The 19,720-nt window shown below is 46.5% G+C and overlaps 1 protein-coding gene and 1 long non-coding RNA gene across 2 annotated transcripts in view; both read right to left on the reverse strand.

The window, feature by feature from the left end:
• Positions 1 to 9,866, reverse strand: part of LOC126548463 (O-acyltransferase like protein-like) — a 34,136-nt gene extending 24,270 nt beyond the window's left edge. Inside the window, exons 1-2 of the mRNA XM_050196654.3 lie at positions 9,700 to 9,866; positions 1,278 to 1,371 (exon numbers count right to left, since the gene is read on the reverse strand). Coding sequence (XP_050052611.2) covers positions 1,278 to 1,371; positions 9,700 to 9,787 — 182 coding nt within the window. The 5' untranslated portion in view covers positions 9,788 to 9,866. The remainder of the gene's footprint in view (positions 1 to 1,277; positions 1,372 to 9,699) is intronic.
• A 2,568-nt stretch (positions 9,867 to 12,434) lies between these two features.
• On the reverse strand, positions 12,435 to 19,413 carry LOC140215337 (uncharacterized). Its single transcript, XR_011892292.1, has 3 exons — positions 19,308 to 19,413; positions 18,140 to 18,254; positions 12,435 to 13,695 (listed from the first exon to the last, which is right to left on the reverse strand). It is a non-coding gene; the product is annotated as an uncharacterized lncRNA (long non-coding RNA).
• Positions 19,414 to 19,720: the final 307 nt, after the last annotated feature.

Raw genomic sequence — 19,720 nt, forward strand, 5'->3', positions numbered from 1 at the left:
CGTCATTAATACGATAAAACATTCCATAAAATTTGAGCGCAACGTCCTGTGCCTATATATAGCTCGGCGCAAGTAACAGCTTACAAACGTAATATGATCCGACATAATGTCACCATTCTATTTCGTTGGCATTCATTTTCGCGCTTCTTCAGCGGTCCGAGCGCAATTATCACCGGGGTTGGTTTGTCGTGAACGGCGTATGTGGAATGTGAAACTTGCAATGAAAATGCGAGCGTGAATGTTTTCTTTCAGTCACACTAATTTAGATCTTATCAAGGCTCGTATGAGCTGTAAGAGTTGTAATATTTTATTGTAATAAGGACGAAAACGAAGAATGAAAGGAAGGGTCCCGAGCATCGCGCAGTGCGATAGAGGACACGGACGAAGAAAAGTAGGGACGACAGGTCTACATATACTGAGAACATGCCAATGCCCATGCAGGACATGAATTGTGCTCAGCGGGCTGACAAGCCTTCATTAGGGAGAAGCCGGCGCCAATAAAGGCGCCAACCACTCCTTTAATTTGCGTAAATAAGAAGGTGCACACTAAAAGCAACAACAAATTCCTTTACACTGGTAAGGTGTTCTTTGAAAACTCTATCTACATTCATTTGGAAGTGAAAATTTCTATCATTACTTGTGAAAACGAAGCTTAAACGTCTTTTTATTGCACTTTGTGACAAAACCTCAGCGCCTGTACGTCAGTTTGACGTCAAGTCTTTCGAAGTGTTTTCTCCTATTGGGCGGTGATGGCACCGGATAAGTTGACAAAACAATTCTAGATTAGGTTACTGATACCTTCAAAATGCATTTTTATCCTGAACGAGACCTGAGTAGGTCTTTAGCAAAATATACGAAGTCACGACGAGCTGATGTGGAAATTCGACGGTGGCGTCGCCAAGCTTCATTCGTCGTCAGACGCAGATTAAGATAATTGAACCCGATGGAGACGATATCAGATGCGCGATTTGACCTCGAAACGAACAATTGCTTTGCCTATAACAGGCGTTGAGGCGTTTCCAGGAGGGTAATCGAACATTCTAGACCGATATAAAATACTTGTCTCTTACGTGCCACTAAGACCTAATGCTGCAGAAACCGACATTACGGCAGGCGCTCAATTTTCAACGCTCTTTCACCAGTGAAAGAATCCAAAGGAATCAGCCGCCGAACAATGGTTGACATTGTGCTGAGACCGATGGGCACGGAACTACTGGCAGCAGGCATGACAGGCGAAAACGTCAGCTGCACGACTCTTATTTCAAGCGCATTCTTACAGCAAGCAGATGATGGTGTCTCCGGCCGGAGTGAAGTTGACAATAAACTCTATGGTGATGTCCTTGATCTTGTCCTTGAGCGTTGTCAAGTTCTCTGAAACAAAACAACGACACACGAAAGCGTACAAGCGTTTTATTTCACCATAGAAGCTGCACACGAATTTTCTGTTACACTTTAATTACGTGCTCTTTATGTCATCCGAGCAACTATTCTTGCTAGACGATGCACCTATAAATACATCTGCTGCTGTTCAACGTCGACACAAGCAGCTTGGTGTCCCTTGCATTGACGTACCGCACAGGTGTGGTGCAAACGTACATTCGTGTGAGCGATCCTAATAAATGGAGCTTATGCTGTAGGACTGGGCTGCCTATGAGGTTTTAAATGCGTAAGCATTTCTATGCCTACCCAACGCGAAAACCCGTCCGTCACGTAAGCCGAATCGTTATACAGAAGAAAAAAAACGTATAATACGAAATAAATTAGAATGCAAAAACGTTGGAGGGAAGGAATTTCAAGCCTACGACCCCATGCTCAGAAGCCGAGTGTCTTACCCACTGGGCTAAACAGCCATTTTGTTTCTTTATTGCATGGAATTATAATTAGACACACATGAAAAACAATTTCACACATGCTGCGCAGTTCAATGAAAGTTCAAAAATCGGGCAAATAAATACAAGCGTCCAGATGCGAAATGCGCTCAGGAACGGGATCACTGGTTCCAGCCACACTGCGAAAGACACACCTTCTCGAGAAAGGTGGCTAGGCACGTCTGTCGATCATGCAGCTTTTCTATAATGAACAGAATCCTACTAACATAAACAAATCATGTGGTGTACTACTGATTATCTTTTTGAAAAGAAGGAACCACATACCGTAAGACGTTAGAGGAAGTTCCTTTCTAATAGTTTTTTGTAAAATGTCCCAAAAATACAATGCGTCACGGCAAAGAATGAAGCAATGTTCTGTTGTCTCGGGTTGGTTGGAAAGTCACACAAGAAAAATCATATTGACACGTGATCTTGTTTATCTTTTACGGGTGATCGCTTTTCACCGTCTAACGAATGTTAGCGCTCAGCGCAGGACGCGTACGCATGTATCGGAAGTTTCTCGAATGTTATCGATGGTTCTGTTGTCACCGAAACTTGCGTAATCTGATTGCGTGTGCGACGCGAATTGTGTAGAACTTTCGGGAGGACACGCGGGCGCCACCGATTACTCTAGAACCTTCGACAAGTCGTGTATGAAAGTCAACGCGCTTGACCGGCAGATGAGATTTCGCCAATCGCCGACCGTGTTCGCCGCTGTCGCCGTTCTTTAAGTGTAAGCCTGTTTTTGTGGGCACAGGTCCGCCCAATGAAAGTTAGTTTCCTCATTCACAGTATTGCTAGTGCATTCTTTGCCGTCACCACTACGTGACAATATATGTGAACCACATGAAGGCGTTGTACCAGGGGTACGAAACAAATGTCAAAGGAGAGCAGTTTCTGTGAAGGCTTTGTTGAAATATTCGGTGATGGCGGAATAAAAGCCGTCTCTAGGACCATATGTAGAGCCTACTTGGAGCATTGTAGACACGAAGAAAGTTCCCATTTTGCGAAAATTTAATACCAAACACGGCATGTCCTCAGTGCGTTTCCGTGGTTGCGGGATGCGCCTTCCGTTGGGGCGCTCCTTTACAGACCGAAATGCCAGCGATCTCTCAGAGCTCATGCACTTCACGTCCCGCAACACAGGCAGATAAGCAACTAATGAGTTGATAAGGATGATAAGGAGCGATACCGCGTTATATGGGTCTCCTCACGGTTGATAATGGTTCGATGCGGATGGATAGGGAGAGAGAAAGGAGGAAGGAAAGGCAGGGAGGTTAACCAGACTGAGTCCAGTTTGCTACCCTACACATGGGGAGGGGGATGGGGGAGTGAAAGAGAGAGATAAAACATGAGTCTATATCGCACTTTCACATGCACTACGTTAGGTGCAGGATGTCTACAGTCGGGAACTCAAGTCACTTGCCTTCAGGTAGTGAAAAAGCACTCGAATTGCTTTCTGGGCTAATGAACTGTGAGGCCAGGCTCCCAAGATCTTTGCTTCTGTGAATGGCCTATCGTCCAGTCTATTCAAGGTACACTGGATAGTCTGAGGTTGGTTATCAAAGCGAGAACAGTACACAGAAGATGACTGATGGTCTCTTCCCACTTGCACTTAGCGCACGTCGGTGAGACCGCCATTCCAATACGATAGCTGTAGGAATTAGTGAATGCTACTCCTACCCAATGCCGACACAGCAGTGTTGCGTCACGTCGGGAAAGGTTTGCTGGTAATTTCAGTTTCAGTGATGGGTGTAGACTATATAAACGAGAGTTAGAGTTCTGTGCTGTACGCCAATAACTGAGTGTGATGGTAGGAGCGAGACTGCGAAGTTCTCTTGCAGCGTTTACTCTCGATAAAGGTATAAGGAGTGTCGGTGCTCCAGCCTGGGCACGTCGGGCAGCGTCGTCGGCGAGGTGATTACCAACGATGCCCTTATGTCCTCCATCATGTCCTCGTTCAGAAGCGCAATGGCAAATTTCGTTGATCTGGGACACCAGCTGTTCGTAATTACCCCGTCGTAAACCTCGCAAGCTTTGGAGGGCTGCTTTCAAATCACAACATATTGCCCTTTTGCTAGACGGTTCTTTTTCAATTTATTCGACAACAACGCGAAGTGCGGCCAGTTCGGAACCTGTAGATGTCGTTACGTGTGAAGTCTTAAACTTGATGACGACCGATTCAGATAGTATAACAATGGCGCCCGTCGAATTTTCCGAGACCGAACTGTCCGTGTAAATATGAATTCGGTTAGCGTACGAACAATGCAAAAGTTCCAATGTGATCTGCTTGAGAATCGCGGTAGTCAGGCTAGCCTCCTTCATAATTCCTGGAACAGCAAGGTACACGGGGGCTTTTTCAAGCCCCACAGAGGGGATGGCGTTCTTGTTGCGGGCGAGTGCCTCAATGACAAAGAGTGCTGGTTAGCCGCAACTGATCTGGAAAACGCTGCCTTGGGTCTTTTCTCAGGCAAGCGCGCGAGATGGCGGTCAGGGACTCTGGATATATGGCGGACATGCGCCCGGAGTGCGTAGACAGCTATATAAGTCGTTATTGGGTGGTCTCTCGCGGTGGCAAGTGTTGCTACGCTTGAAGCACTTCGAGGTAGCCACAGACATATTCGAAGGGCTTGTCCTTGAATGCTATGTAGGGCATGAATGTTAGTTTTGTTAGCATTGGACAGCACTGGTGTGCTGTATCGCAAGTATCCTAGGAAGAGCGTCCTGTATAGTTGAAGCACAGATGCCACGGATATGCCCCACGTTTTAGCGGCAAGAAACCTTAGTATGTGGGCGATAGAGGTAAGCCTCTTCTTCAAGTATGAGATGTGGTGGCTGCATGAAAGGTCTCCGTCGATAATAACGCCTAGGAATCGGTGAGATTTTGCGTATGAAATTGTTTGGTGGTCAGTAGAAATCGGGTACCAGGTCATGGGCTTGTGGGTAAAAGCGACTAAGGCGCACTTCTCGGTCGAAATGCTGATGCCATGAGCACGCAGGTACTGCAGGTATCACTGCTTTTTGAGCCGTGCACTCACCTGGGGCCGTGTAACTGCCGAGGCTCATAGGCATATGTCGTCAGCATATATGGAAAGGTTGACTGTATGCTGCAGAACGTCGGCAAGTCCAAGGATTGCAAGGTTGAACAAAGTGGGGCTAAGAGCCCCGCCCTGCGGGACGCCACGGCAAGTGTAATGGTCAGAAGTTCGGCCATCCGCACTTTGCACAAAGAAGTATCTTTTGTATAGATAGCTCCGAATCCGCCGAAACATTCGTCCACTAATTCCATTATTTTTCAGGCCATAAAGGATGGCTTAATGCGTTACATTATTATATGCGCCTTTCACATCGAGGAAAAGTGCAACTGATATACGTTTGCGGTGTTTTTTCTTGTTGTACAGATGTCACGAGGTCGATGACGTTGTCAACAGCCATGACCTCGGGGTATATGTTGTGGCGCTCAAGATACCACTCTAGGCGTGTGATAACTATTCTTTCCATGACCTTCCCAACACAGCTGGACAGCGCAATGGGTCGGTAGGAAGCTAGGTCAAGTGGCGACTTTCCAGGCTGGACTTCTACCTCTCAGGAACGGCGCCATCATTGCATGACTGCTTGTAACATTCCAGAAGTGGACCTCGGCCATCTTCACCTAGGTGGCATAAAGCAGCGTAGGCGATGCCGTCCAGTCTCGGCGACGATGAGCGCCTGCATGTGGCCAGAGCAGCGTCCCATTCCTCAAGTGAGAAGGAGACATTCAATTCTGGGAAGCATGTCGCAGGAACCTCACCCAGAATTTCACTATTGATGGTGACCCCAGTACCCGCAATCTTCACGCAGAAATCTTCGGCTATATAAACCTGCGAGCGGCCTTGCTTGAGGGCTTGGGCGCAGAATGGATGTCGTTGTTGTGGAGACGAGCCAACGCCGCGCACCGTCCTCCATATGATAGACAGTGGCTTGCGGGCGTCAAGTGATTCGCAGAACACCTTCCACCGTTGTTCTTCAGCCTGTCCATACGACATTGGATTCTCTTTTGTATACGTCGAGCGACTTTCAGGTCATGACCCGCCGTGGTTGCTCAGTGGCTATGGTGTTGGGCTGCTGAGCACGAGGTCGCGGGATCGAATCCCGGCCACGGCGGCCGCATTTCGATGGGGGTTTTGGCACGTAAAACCCCATAATTTTTCTCAGGTCATGAATTGACTTGGTGCACCTGTATCGCCTCTCGGCCCTTCTACGAATCGTTCGAAGTCACTCAAGTTTCATGTTGAAATCCGTATGTTTTGTTGTGTATGTAAAGGCGTACTTAGACGCTTCCATCACACTTGTAATGAGGCCCTCAATGGTGCAGGCAAATCCTTCTTTGCATGCCTCTTCCACCTCTGTCTTATATGTTTTTACCGCCTTACTTGTCACTTGTCGGGAAGTAGAAAAGGAGAAGCTTCCAAACCCCGTGATTGCTAAGTAGGTGGGAATATGGTCATTACCATGAGTCTCGATGTCAGAGAACCATCGAACATTTTGACCAAGATGCCGTGACACTGAAGCCAAATCTAAGCAACTGCTATAAGTTGAGCCACGCAAGTACGTTGGACTGCCATCGTTCATAATGCTGAGGTCGTGGTTGGAAGCAAATTCCTCAACTTTCCGGCCCCTGGAATCTATTCTGGAGCTCCCTCAAACCAAATGATGGGCATCAAAGTCACCAGTTATAATCCAGGGTCCAGAAGTTGCCGTCAGGATGTCTCGCAGTCGGTCGCCATCGTACCGACTAGGTGGGGAGGCGTAGGCGCCGATAAGGGTGAAGGCCACTTTATTCTTTGTAATGCGGAGACACACGGGTTGATTTCCATCATGAGGTTGTACCGAGTGGGGAATGTAGGCTAGTTCTGTGCGGACGTAAACAATTACTTTGCTGGATTCCCCACACGTCCATACCATAAAGACTTCGTATCCAGAGAGCCTAGCGCTTTTGACACGTTTGGTTCACATATTACCACTATAGAATATCGGTTGGTAAAAAAGGTATTGGCGGAAACATGGGATCTGCGATTTAAGTCCTCTGGCATTCCACTGGGAAATCGTTCCACTTCGCAATTCATCACGGAGTGATCGATAAGGTGCTAAAGAGTAATAAGGGCTTATATTGGTCGGAGCAATTCTGATATGGTTAATAAGCACCGATAAGGGTTGATAAGGGTCGGATCAAGTCCGATAAGAGTTGATATGGGTCGAATCATGTCTGATAAAGTTGATAAGTACAGATAAGGATTGATAAGAATCGGCTCAATTGCGATAAGGCCTGATACCTATACCGATAACGGTTTATAAGGCTCAGGTTGAGTCTGAAAGGCTGATAACCACTAAGGGTTGATAAAGGTAGAATCTAGTCCGATAAGGTTGGCCACGACATATAAGGGATGGTAAGGGTTTATGCTGGTCAGATCAATAGTGAATTCTAATGGCAGATTCGGAGTGACCGACGAACTATGCGCCGGAGCACTCCGCTATGGCGGAGGGCAACAGAATGAAATCTGCGATTCAAACACAGGCACTCCCGTCAGCGCAATTGGCAGGGGGCGCTAGCGCACGTCCGTTTCCGAAAACGCCCAGCATTACTCGCGTTTTTTCGCCCGTCGTTTTCAACTTGAACTCGCGCGCGCGTTGTGTTTAGAAGTATCGTGCTTATTTTTAGCCTCCTGCGCTCTAATGGAAGTCACACTGCATGTAAGTGCGCTTCTCTCGTCCGCCGTGATTGTGTGTCGGAAACATCGGAGACGCAGCGAAGCTTGCGATCAGTTCTGTGGCAACACACCGAGATAACCTGAAGTGCCTTCGGAATTGCATTTCATCAACAAAAGTAAAGGCCGTTAAAATGCGAACTTCCGGAGAGGATCCTTGTTACCTTTTCCTAATACTGGCGAACGACGTCGTTGACGAAACGCGTAACTTTCGGTCTCATGGCCGGCGGCCGAAACACGATGTCGAAAGCTTGCTTGAATACACTAGCTTCCGAAGCTTCTTCGTCGCTTGAGTCGCCGCTGGTCGGTTCGGAACTTGAGCTAGATGAATCATCGCTACCCGCAAGCAGTAAAAGCGAAAGCTAACGATGTGAAGCACCACTCATTGCTTCCTACAGACCGTGATTCAAGCTCACCGGCGCGCGCTATAGCGGTATGTTGGCTGTGGGTGGGCTGACATCAAGGTGCTTCCGGTCTACTCCGTCGATTTTTGCGGAGTAGAGAGCGCTGCTACGTAGAGTGGATTTAGCGGCAGAGCTGCTTGCAATCCGCCAATGAAAGATACGGGAGGCACTCTCAATCTCCCAATAGAATAGACTTGCTCCGCAAGGAGCAGGAAAACTACTACCGGAAGTGTTCCAAATCTGCCATTAGAATTCACCCCGTTTCATAACATTGATAACAACACCGGGCTGCGTGGAGATAAGCGAGTGACAAATGCTTACGCATACTTGGACAACTCCCAGAGGGGCTTCTGCGTTGCTTGTTTTTTTTTTAAAGCTTCGCACTGAAAGCAGAAACCATCGCAAGTTCTGTTACAAGTTAAACTATAGCGTATAGTTACGCTTCCCGTCATATGTCGACCGATCTGTTTTCAATATCCATATTTTACGATTCTTTCTAGCGCAAGACCCAGACTTAAAAAAAAAAAAGAAAGCATAAGTACCTCGAAATTCAACGACTATTGCTAAAGCTGTGAATCGCAACTTGCTTCTGTTTGTGATTTGCGTGAGAGAGATATCGACGCATAGATCGAAGCCTCGTGATGCGCTGATATATACAGTTCTACAATGGTAACTTATCGGTTAAAGAGCAACTGCAGCGTTAAAAAAAAAAAACAGATTAGGATATTGCCTTTTTCAAATAGCATTGGCAGTCCTCTTCTAATGACTAATCACTCAACAATTTTAAATAAACGAAAAAGAGGTACCAAAAGCGAAACTAGTAGCTGCTTCGTGTGATGTTTGCGACGAGTCGATGACGTCAGATCCTGCACCACCGTAATGTAAACGCGCAGAACGCGTGCCAAACGCGCAGTACACGTGGTGCTAACGCGAAAAAAAGCGAAACTAACCATGTCTTCTGATGACACGGGGAGTTTTTTGAGCTCTTTTAAACAAGGCAGCGGCGACAAGGTCGATCCAAATAGGTTCCGAAGGTTGGGGCAAAAAGCGTTTAAGAGCAAATTGTCACCGACATCAGTAAGGATAGTTATGGGAGCAGCGACTGAAGCGGGACTATTTGAGGAGGGAAAAAACATTGAAAAAAAAGCGTTTTTTAATTAAAGCGAGACACGTACACTTTGATTCATTCGACGAAAATAAAATTCCTAATTAATTTTATAGCATCCGCGTGGCGAGAAAAGAAAAGACAACTCTATTTTGCTTTATCCATATTAATAAATATCTTTTTTTTTCAGCGCCCACCATAAGGGCGCAATCACTTGTCATGCAATGCGGCTCTTGATGTGTGCAGAAAGGCGCGCTCTTAAAGGTCACTACCTCTCACGCACTGGTCGCAATCTGACGCGAATTCATATTGAGAGCTTTAGCGATAGGCGGTCAAATTCGATGGGCTAGTGTCTTTTTTTTCTGTTCTCTCTTTTAAGTCTGGTAACTAGTATTACGCTAGAGAGAATAGTAAAAGAGGGATACTGAGCATATGTGCGTTTTGATGGAGCGGCCGTGATGGTAGCTTTCATTATCTTTTTGAAACACAAAGCCAGAAATGCATTCGAATGACTTGCATGACGCACATTCCTCGCCGTGCTAACAGCCGAGGTGGAAAGAGGCCGATGCTCTACTCACTGGTGAGCATCATGGAGTGCAGCAGCAGAAAGTGACCCATGAGGAGCCAGACGACGCTGAGGGCCCGAAGGCCCACCACGCTGGCCATCTCGGCGCGCTCGTCGTCCGTGCTGAGCAGGCGCCGTGCGTTGCTCGGCGCCGAGAAGCACCGGAACAGGTCGCCCACACAACTGTTCTGCGTCACTGTTTGAAAACACGCGCGGTTGGGGACCACTAACAGCAGTAGCGCGTTTTAAGCAGAAGGATACTACGCAATTCATTTCTGGAAGATTCATGAGTGGCTCACTCACTCACTCACTCACTCACTCACTCACTCACTCACTCACTCACTCACTCACTCACTCACTCACTCACTCACTCACTCACTCACTCACTCACTCACTCACTCACTCACTCACTCACTCACTCACTCACTCACTCACTCACTGATTGAATGGATTGATTGAATGATCAGTCAATCAACTTTACGCGAAGGGCGGCACGCGCTGAGAACTTTCGAACCAGGGGCCGAATTCACAAAGCTTTTCGTTCTTAAGTGCTCTTGTCATTGGCTGGATTCATTCATTCATTCATTCATTCATTCATTCATTCATTCATTCATTCATTTTATTTGCAATACAGCCACTCTCAATTCAGAGCATAGCAGGTGAGCATTACAAATAATTACAAAGGCATAATGATGTTTTAAGGAAAAAAAAGAATGGACTTTTTGAAAACGTGCGCACTGTACACGCGTAGAACGACAGAAAGTTGAGCTAGTTGGTACGGATTCATACTGCAAAAAAGGTGAGGCGTGCAGACAGGACACAAGAGTAGAGAAGTGGACAACACGAACGCCGGCTATCAACTGAAGGGAGCACTAAGGCGAAAAAAGAAAGAAGACACAAAACTCATCTGCGCAAGCTCAGGAATGGTATCACCACGTGTCAGTCGGGTACATGAGCCGGTCTACGCAAGAGATAACTGTTAAGGCACTTAATCTCTTCCTTATGTAAGGTAATCGAAGGATGACTCGCGCAAGCACTTCCACCATTATCGATATGCCATGCCTCTACCATAAGACGTGTATCTTCATTCTTATGCCTGTACAATATCGCGCATTCATCTATCTCTGGCGTGCAGTTACAATCTTGGCAATGTAGGGAAAGATTAGAAGGCGATCCACCGGTTAACGACCGGTGGATCGCCTTTATGTTCCATTAGCCTCCGATTGATACACCGTCCCGTTTGCCCTACGTAGAACTGGCCGCAGCTAAGGGGAATTTTATAAAACACACCCGTACGACAGTAAGTAAAACTGTTCTTCTTATTGTGCTTCACTGGACAAATCTCTGTTCTTTTTTTGCCTTTTACCTGCTCCTTTTTCCTCTGTACGGCAGCGCATATCTTACCTAGCTTATTGGGAGTAGTGAAAGCAACATTAACATCACATCTACTTGCAACTTTTTTAAGCCTGTGCGACACTGAATGAATGTACGGAATAGCCACTACTCTTTTTTGCTATTACTGCTTTCTGTAATCATGTCCGTCCCCCTCGAAACCGACTTCTTTAGGTGCTCAGCCACAGTGACCACTGCTACACTAGGATAACCTGCTTCTAATAGGCGCCGGACCTGCGCATTAAAGCTGGCGCTCATTTTGTGCATGCAGGATCTGGTGAGAGATGACTTAAGGCACGGCATGGCAATGCCGTTTTTTTACTGCTTTGGAATGCTTGGATTGAAAGTTTAGCAACGACTTCGAAGATTTTGGGGAGTACTGCCAACAAACGTGATTTTGTTCGAAGACCAAGGAAATGTCAAGAAACTGAATTACGCGTCGCTGAGGAAATTCCTTGGTAAACTTTAATCCTCCTCCATAAAGTTTAAATTGAGGTAGCAGCGGAATCGAATTCTTCCCGATTGCAGAGAATCAGGTAATCATCAACGTAACGAAATATCTTGATAACGCTATCACCTAAGGCTTTTTCTAAGCAGCTGTCAACCTTACTCAGGCAAATATTGCTAAGAATAGGGGCAACCTTTGAGCCAATACAAATGCCTGATTTCTGCCGAAAAACGCCATCTCTCCACCCAATCAGCGTCGATTTCAAGTACATTGAAATAATTTCTAGAAAAGCTCCCGTGGAAACACCGCATCTGTCAATAAAAGCCTACTCTTGCACTTGTTCTTTAATGCACTCATTTACGGAATTTAGCAACCCGTCATGCGGCAAGGAATAATACAGGTCTTCGATATACATACTAAAAGCTGTACAATCACCAGGATTTTCCTCTCTCAAATACTGAACTAGTGCCTGAGAATTACGCAAGCAAAAGGGGTCTGAAAAAACTAGTGAAGCTAAGCAGTTCTGTAGGTAACTAGCCACACAGACCTGCCACGTCCCTTTCTCTGACACTATAGCACGAAAAGGAATTTCTTGCTGATGGGTCTTCGCCGAAAAAAACACAGTTCTAAGGTGAGGGATTTCGCTTTCTTGATATTAGAGACAACCCTATCATGATTATGTCTTGACAGGAGGTCAACCGCCCGTTGCTTAACCGCAACGCCTCTAAGATGAGTTTTGTGTCTTCTTTATTTTTTCGCCTCAGTGCTCCCTTCAGTTGATAGTCGGCGTTGGTGTTGTCCACTTCTCTACTCTTGTGTCCTGTCTGCACACCTAACCTTTTTTGCATTATGTACATACGTGTACACATACAGAAGGAAAACGAAGCACATCAACTGGGGTGGGATTATAGCAATAAATCTGCTCTGAGCAGTTTCTAAGCGCTTTTTCATGCAAGGAGCATCAACATCGTAAATAAAATTTAACAGTGTACAATCATACGCATTGTGCACATACCGAAAAACACGGGAGTCAGTAATGTGGTCGCCATTAGGATGGCCGGGAGCTTTCCATTACTAACAAGTATAGCGTAAGAGTTTTTTGTGAATAAGGGCCTGGAATTGTCGCACTAATAACGCCCCTTTCCTCCACTAACTGGTTGTTATATTTTTAAATGGTGCCAAGCTGGTTAAATAGGCTACCGGCTATGTCCCACAAAAATGAAAGATAAACACTGGCGAAAAAAGAAAAACTGTGACAACATAAATAAATAAATAAATAAATAAATAAATAAATAAACGGCTGCGACTCCACGTGATTCGCTGCAGATGACGTTCAGGCTCATAAGCGTAATAGTGCTGCGTCGGTACAGAGCCTTGATGTCAGCGGCGGCTTCGCAGTAATTAGTCCCGAATCAACCTGTTTTTCGACTACGCGGCCGCATTAGAGACACTCAAGCGATGAGAGACGTTCAAATCGGATAAATATAATGGCACAGCTGCTGTTTTGCGTATGCCACATATGCCATATATGTATACGGTGGCTTATGAGCAATGCACAAGTCTGGTGCGTCAACATGGCACACGCGTGCGCTTGTTCACATGTGAGCACGCACATGAACGGCCAGGTGACTCCGAGGCCAACGCCATCTGGCGGAATTTCGCAGCAGGTGCAAGAGAAAGCACCCGTTGGCGCGTGTATTGTGGCCCAACGCTGTGGCTGCTGCTTACACCCCGTGTCCCTGCCGGCCTCACCAATCGTCGGCCCGCAAGGCAATGAAATTACTTTTCAGCTTTTGAGGACGATTGACCTGTGCGAATGGATTTGGGTACGTGGCACTGTCCACGCACGTGCCCACATTCACCGCTGCCCCCCCCCCCCCCCCCCCTCTCTCTCTCTCTCTCATATTTTTCCATTCCCTGTTCTCAATGCCAGTGCCAGTGCCAGTGTATAGCTGGTAGTCACTCATTGATAATCCAGACACGTCGCTGCCAGCACAAGTTGAGATTACAAAGCACTGATTTCTTTCTAATTTTTTTTTTTTTGCGTAGGACATAAATGACCATATGACGAAGTTACCATGACTGTTGTTCCGTGTCGGCTTCAAGTTGTCCAATAAAGAAAGCAGCGATCCAATGAGCACGAAGAACAGGATGACTCCAAGCGCCACCCTGAAGAGCATGGATAAAGACAGCGCACGCCAGACTTGCTGACTACACTCCTCAAGCGCTCGGGTGTTTGCGTCACGCATCTACTTTGATGTGCGCCTTATGTGCACAGATAGGTTCATTAAAAGACTACTGACGCGACATTTTCGAAATGTTATCCTTCACGTTAAGGGAAGGTCCTGGACGTCGACAGCCCCGCAAAAATACTGCCAAGCCTCAGAGCGGCCCACAATAATTTATTATAGTAGCTTTGTTACGAACTAGGGGCCATATTGACAAAGCTACTCGTCCGCAAGGGCTATTTGCCATTGGCTGGTCGCCATCCTTAATATATCCAGCATCAGGATTGTGTAAGAGCTTTTTTTGTAGATACGGGCCCAATTTCGGTTTAGTTTCCTAGCAGGTGTATGTGTCATGACATCGTGACACAGAAGGTGGTTACGTGGGAGGAGAACACCGTGGCGTTTTCGCATTCACTTCAGTCGGTTATGCAGCTACTCATTGCTCTGCACGAAAAGGTCATGTCAGTCTTCCTTTCGGAAGGAAGAAAAAAATGAGAAAACAAACTAAACTCGCTAGGTCATACATCACCTCTAGCTACAGACGACAAAATGAGACTGGAGCCACCGAGCTAATAACTTCAAGAAAACAACTATCGTGGTACCAGGAAGTTTCTTACACCAGAAGCTGCTATGGATATAAACACTTAGCAGTGGACTTGCAGAAGCATATGCTGTTTAAACTGTGCCAGACTTGAGTTTACAAAGTGCCGTTTTCATGAAAAACACTGTCGATGTAGCGTACTCGTCAACTTTAGTCTCTGCTGTATTTACACAGCTCAGTAATTCTTGGTTAGTGTTTCTTGAGGTCCGTGCCATATCAGACGTCGTAATTCGTATGTCATTAGCATTTTGCTCTTCTATCAATCGCACTGGACCTCACAGAAATGAAATCGACATGCCATGAAAGACCTCGGCCTCTTTACACAGACACTTGCCCAGACACTTGCACAGACACTTACACAGACATATAAAGAAAGAATGATTGGCTATCTGATTTCAGAACCATACAAGGTGAGCGCAGAAGCCGAGGCTGGCAAGAAGAGCTGCAAGGACAACGAAAGTAATCACAAAAAGGGGCTCACGTAACATGTGGTTGGCGGGTAGTCCAAGTCTTAGCACCTAAGACGCTCCCGTTTCGAGAACCCTCCGCCTAATACCGACGCGCTCTCTAGCGGTGTTGCCTAACTTGGCTTGTTGAACTCTTTGCGTTGAGGCAGTGCTTACTCACGGAGGTTTCATGGCGCGTTGTTCTGAAGCACAGAGAAACCCAGTGCCTCACTGCTACTTAGAAATCAGAAATAAAAATTATTACATGATGTTTTTTTTAGACCCTATAATAATAGTCACCAAGGGACAAGGCTACGTTTGGGTATTGAAGAAGATGCATGAAAATGTTCTGACGTTTTCGTGCGTTTTTGAATTTGAATGAGCGTTTCAATCAACTCTAGACGCCAGCTTCCATGAGCAAACGAGAACCGAAAGGGTCAGAATAGTTTGCGCGTTTCATGTCTGCGTCTTTAAGTGTTTTGCAGTAGTGCTGATCGAAGCTTCGGCTAGTACACGTTTAACACGTAACTTATGCAATGGCGTGAAATTATTTTCTACTTTTGTGTCAATTAAAATTAGGCGTTTCGACGCGTTCGCGCATTTGTGTACGTCAACGAGTGTTATAATCGTTTGATGGCGCGAGTTACCCCGAGTTAATAGCATACGCGGCCTGAAGCCATGACGATCCAAGCCAGGGCCAAGGCAAGTCGCTTCTGTGTTACCATAAGCTAAATTTTGTGCCCGCAACTCAGTCTGGTTATAACAGGACGGCCTGTCTGGGTTGCTTAGCAGCCTGAGGACGTCTATAGCACCGATACTCTTCCAGAGAGCAGCCGTGCCTGGTACTTCGCTGCTTTTGCCATCCTGGTCACACGAAAACGAAAGTTTGCATCCAGATGAAAGAAACGAGAGCCCCCCCCTCCCCCCCATCAAAAAAAAAAGGGAACAAGACAAAATAAGAGCCTAAATGAGTTCCTAAGCAAAAAATCTTGGTAATCGAAGGAAATGTCTTCCTATTCTGAGAATTGAAGCTGGCACCACCACCTTTCCATCGCGCTCGCTCTCCCAAGTGACTTAATAAGAGACTATAGCAGGAGGGCGAAAGCCGTTTGCCCCGAAGTGGTGGAACATTGATTAAGGAATTGTTGGTAGCTTATTTCTGCTTTCAGCTGGGTTCCAACTTCCCTTGCATAAATCTCTCTCCCTCTCGCGGCTTTCTCACAAGTCATTTCTTTAACTAAACGATACTTGTCTATAGAGTGCCGGGACGCTGCGCTCTTGCTCTTCATCAAGTTCCCTGGCGGCCCTTATTGGCACTTCTCTGGCAGAGGTAGCCTTCGGAAACCCAGTGCCTCTATGAAAGTCTCACCCTGCCCCCCCCCCCCCCCTGCTCCCCCCCCATCTTGAGGTTCACAATAAATAAATGAAAATATTGTAACGCCTTCTCAACATAAGGCCACGTCGAGGCCACTGTCACTAGTATCAGTCATGACGTTCATGTTTTGGTGTGTGCGAATATGCTGTAGCTTTCGAATAACGAATTGAATTCGATTCGATTTTCGAACTAAGTAGTCACATTCGAAACGTATTCGCGTTTGAGAATACGTTTCGAATACTTTTCAAATATTTCAAAACGTCAACTGCGCCGAAATACATATAAAGTTGCAGCAAAAGTACGACAAAGTTTAGCCCCCGCCGGCATAGTATAGACATAAAACAGGAGAACTTGCGTAGTGAAGCAGCCTTGGTAGTTTAGGTAGCCACAATTTACAGGCTGTACAGCGATCATTCGCACTCTCCGAAGAGCCCGGTGCACGCGAAGAACTACTTGCTTGCTCTTAATTCCACATTTGTGCTTTTGATAAACAACGCCTTATAACGAATTGTGCAATAACAGAAGCCTGCGAACTTTAAGGATACTGCTATGTTAACGCTTTATATTAATTGTGATAACGGCTATTTACTATTCGAAAACTATTTGAAAAACGTTCGATATTCGATTCGATTCGCGTCTGGCAACACTTCGTTTCGTATTCCATTCGGTCTCAAAAATCGCCATTCGCACAACCTTATTCATTAGTGAACTGAAAGAACGGCGCGCGTTCGCACGCACTACACGCAAACGCTATTAAGACCGCAATCGCGTTGACGTGTCTAACGTTAACGTGTCTAACGAACCTTGTGCTACGGCTTTGTTTTTATCGCTGGTATCTACGCACGCGGAAGGAATCCACTGCCTCTGAGAAGGGGAGGGGGGGTTGCTGCCTCGCGTGGACACGCACTTCGTATCGTTGCTTCGCTAGATCACGCTGGCGCTGCGCTCAACCGCTGCTACACGCTCGCAGTATTCTCTGCATGACTACAGATTTGGGAACGTGACGTGTACTACCGTTCGGACTCATCACCCTCCTCTCGTTGCGTGTGATCACGTTACGAGTAATGTCATTATGTTACTGACAAACGTGCTCTGACAGGATTGTCAAGCGGGGCGTCTTCATTACCTCCGCGTTTTGCTGATGTCAGCCGGGAGCGGGAGTGAAGCATGCAAGCAACGCTTCTCCTCGAACTTGCTGAGACCATACCTACGTTCACGCGTTACTGGCGTGTTTTTTAGACGTTGACGCCCGACTCAAACGCACAAAAAAAGAACGCATGCCAATGGCGAATGCATTACTTGCACAAGCTATAGAGTTTCAACTAAGAGACACGCAGCTGGGTTAGATAAAACGAGCCAGCTACCCTTGACTCTAAGCTTTTACGCATACGTGTACCTACGTATGCGTAGAAGCGCGTTGAAAACCAAATTCTACAGACAATGGAAATTATCTGCATTGACATTTAAACCTAAACCAACTTTTTTTTGCATTAAGTGAGTTGGGGTGTTTAACGTCCCCAAACTACACAGTGGGTTATAAAGGACGCCGTAGTGGAGAGCTCCGAATTAATGTTCGTTACCTAACGTCCTTTAAGGTACATTCAAAGCACGGTACACGAGCCTTTTTGCATTCTGCGACCTTCAGATATGGATGCCGCGGCCGGAAATAGAACCAGTGACCTCGAGCTCACCAGCGTGACCTCGTAGCCACCGAGCCACTGCGGCGGGCCGCTGTTTGCAACAATAACAGCTTCGGCAAAGTATGACCGCCTTAGTTCCCTCAATAAAAAGGGGAGGAAGGGAAGAGAGGGAGGTTGGCTATGGCTCATACTTGTTTGCACCGTTCTTTCAAGGGTCAATTCTGCTGCTATGGAGCGTCGGTCAATGCAGAAACTGCAAACGGCCTGAAATTGCAGAAACTTCGCTCGCGTTTCTTAACGTTATTTGTAGCTCGTATACTTACAGTGCTGCGAAGAAGGATGGCGTCCAGTCTATCGCTTCCACTTGCTCGCGGGTCTTGCACGCGGTAACTTGCACCGATAAGGAGACGTTGGTGAAGGTTTTCACAATGGGTGTAACTAAACGAACAAAAAAAATATGTTGTTCTTAGGCAAGTTCATTGACACTTGGTTAAGCCAATGTAGCGCAAACGAAACAATGCAGCGAACGGTGTCCGGTCTTCTGGACGTGGCAAAGCAATATTGGGGAAAAATATATCTGATTCACAACTGCGTTGCGCGTATGTTACAGTACACTCATCGCGAAACGCATTCCCGCAATTAGCGGGCGTCATTTGGACGTTGCATGCAGTAACGAACTTAGATAATCAGTTACTTCTTAGGAATGAGAGGCCAGAGTATCTGAACTCGGTACGGCACACTCGCCATTTAGACACGCAACAGTCTCTAGCCGTCTTTGGTAAGCTAATGATAAGCAGTTACAAAGGAGCGTCGGACTGTTGACTGCTTCGGGCCGCACGTCAGTTGGCAAGAACATCTGGTACTCATCACGTTAGTTATTATGTGCGCGCTACCGTATATTGCTGTTGCGCTGATGATTGTTTATGATTGATCGGTGCTTAGTTGAAAACGCGCTCTTTTTCTCATGAACGCTTAATGGCGTAACTCCTGAAGCATAGCTTTGCGACTGGGTGCGATAACGGTGTAATAAAGAATACCAATGCGCTCCGCATGGCATGCAGGACTTACGCCTCGAATGCATGGAAGTTCCTTCTTAAGGTACCGCCGCCGAGCCCATTGAAGCGAGCGTCGTTACCACAAAGGCACACTGACTCAGCAAAGGGCATTTTCCTGCCTTTAATAAACTAAGAAATGCAGACCGTGACGAAAAACGCGCGGCACACGCCGGGAACAAGAAAAGGATGTGCGGCTACCGCGGTTGCAGCTGCGCCGCAACATGAATCTCGCAGCGTACGCTTTTAGCAGGAAGCCGGTGTCGTTCACGCAAAGCCTGGTGATGTGAGTGCGTCGCTAAGCAGTTCTGTCACTATAGGCATATAGCTTTGCCGGTGTCGTTCACGCAACGCCTGGTGATGTGAGTGCGTCGCTAAGCAGTTCTGTCACTATAGGCATAGGCATTTTAAAAGTATTACGCAGATATATTTTTCTTACTGAAATTGAAGATTGATTGTATGTCCTTTTCCGAACACGATGATGGGACGCACATTCCAAAGAAGCCGGGGAAGTCTTCCACAACGTTCTCGATTTCCCCCAAGAGGTAGCGCTGCAAATTATAAGGCCATGCGTTATACAATATTAGAAAGAAATATACTGTTGTCATTATTTAAACCTTGTTTGTAAGTTCCAGCGTCTCATGAAGTTTTTTAGCGTTGCAGCATCTTTAGGTTGCACCGGTGCACTGTTACACATGCTCCCAGATTTCATATTACGCAACGCTTTATACGATACACATAGTTTTTTTTTCTTTATACGTTTATTGACTCGTCAGCTTGGTTATTCCCGTTATTATACGGGCTTGGACAAGCGGCTGTGACAGTGATGTCACGTACCGCACAAGGGTGACA

The sequence above is a fragment of the Dermacentor andersoni genome, chromosome 1 (genome assembly GCF_023375885.2).
Source record: "Dermacentor andersoni chromosome 1, qqDerAnde1_hic_scaffold, whole genome shotgun sequence".
In the NCBI taxonomy this organism is placed as follows: Eukaryota; Metazoa; Arthropoda; class Arachnida; order Ixodida; family Ixodidae; genus Dermacentor; species Dermacentor andersoni.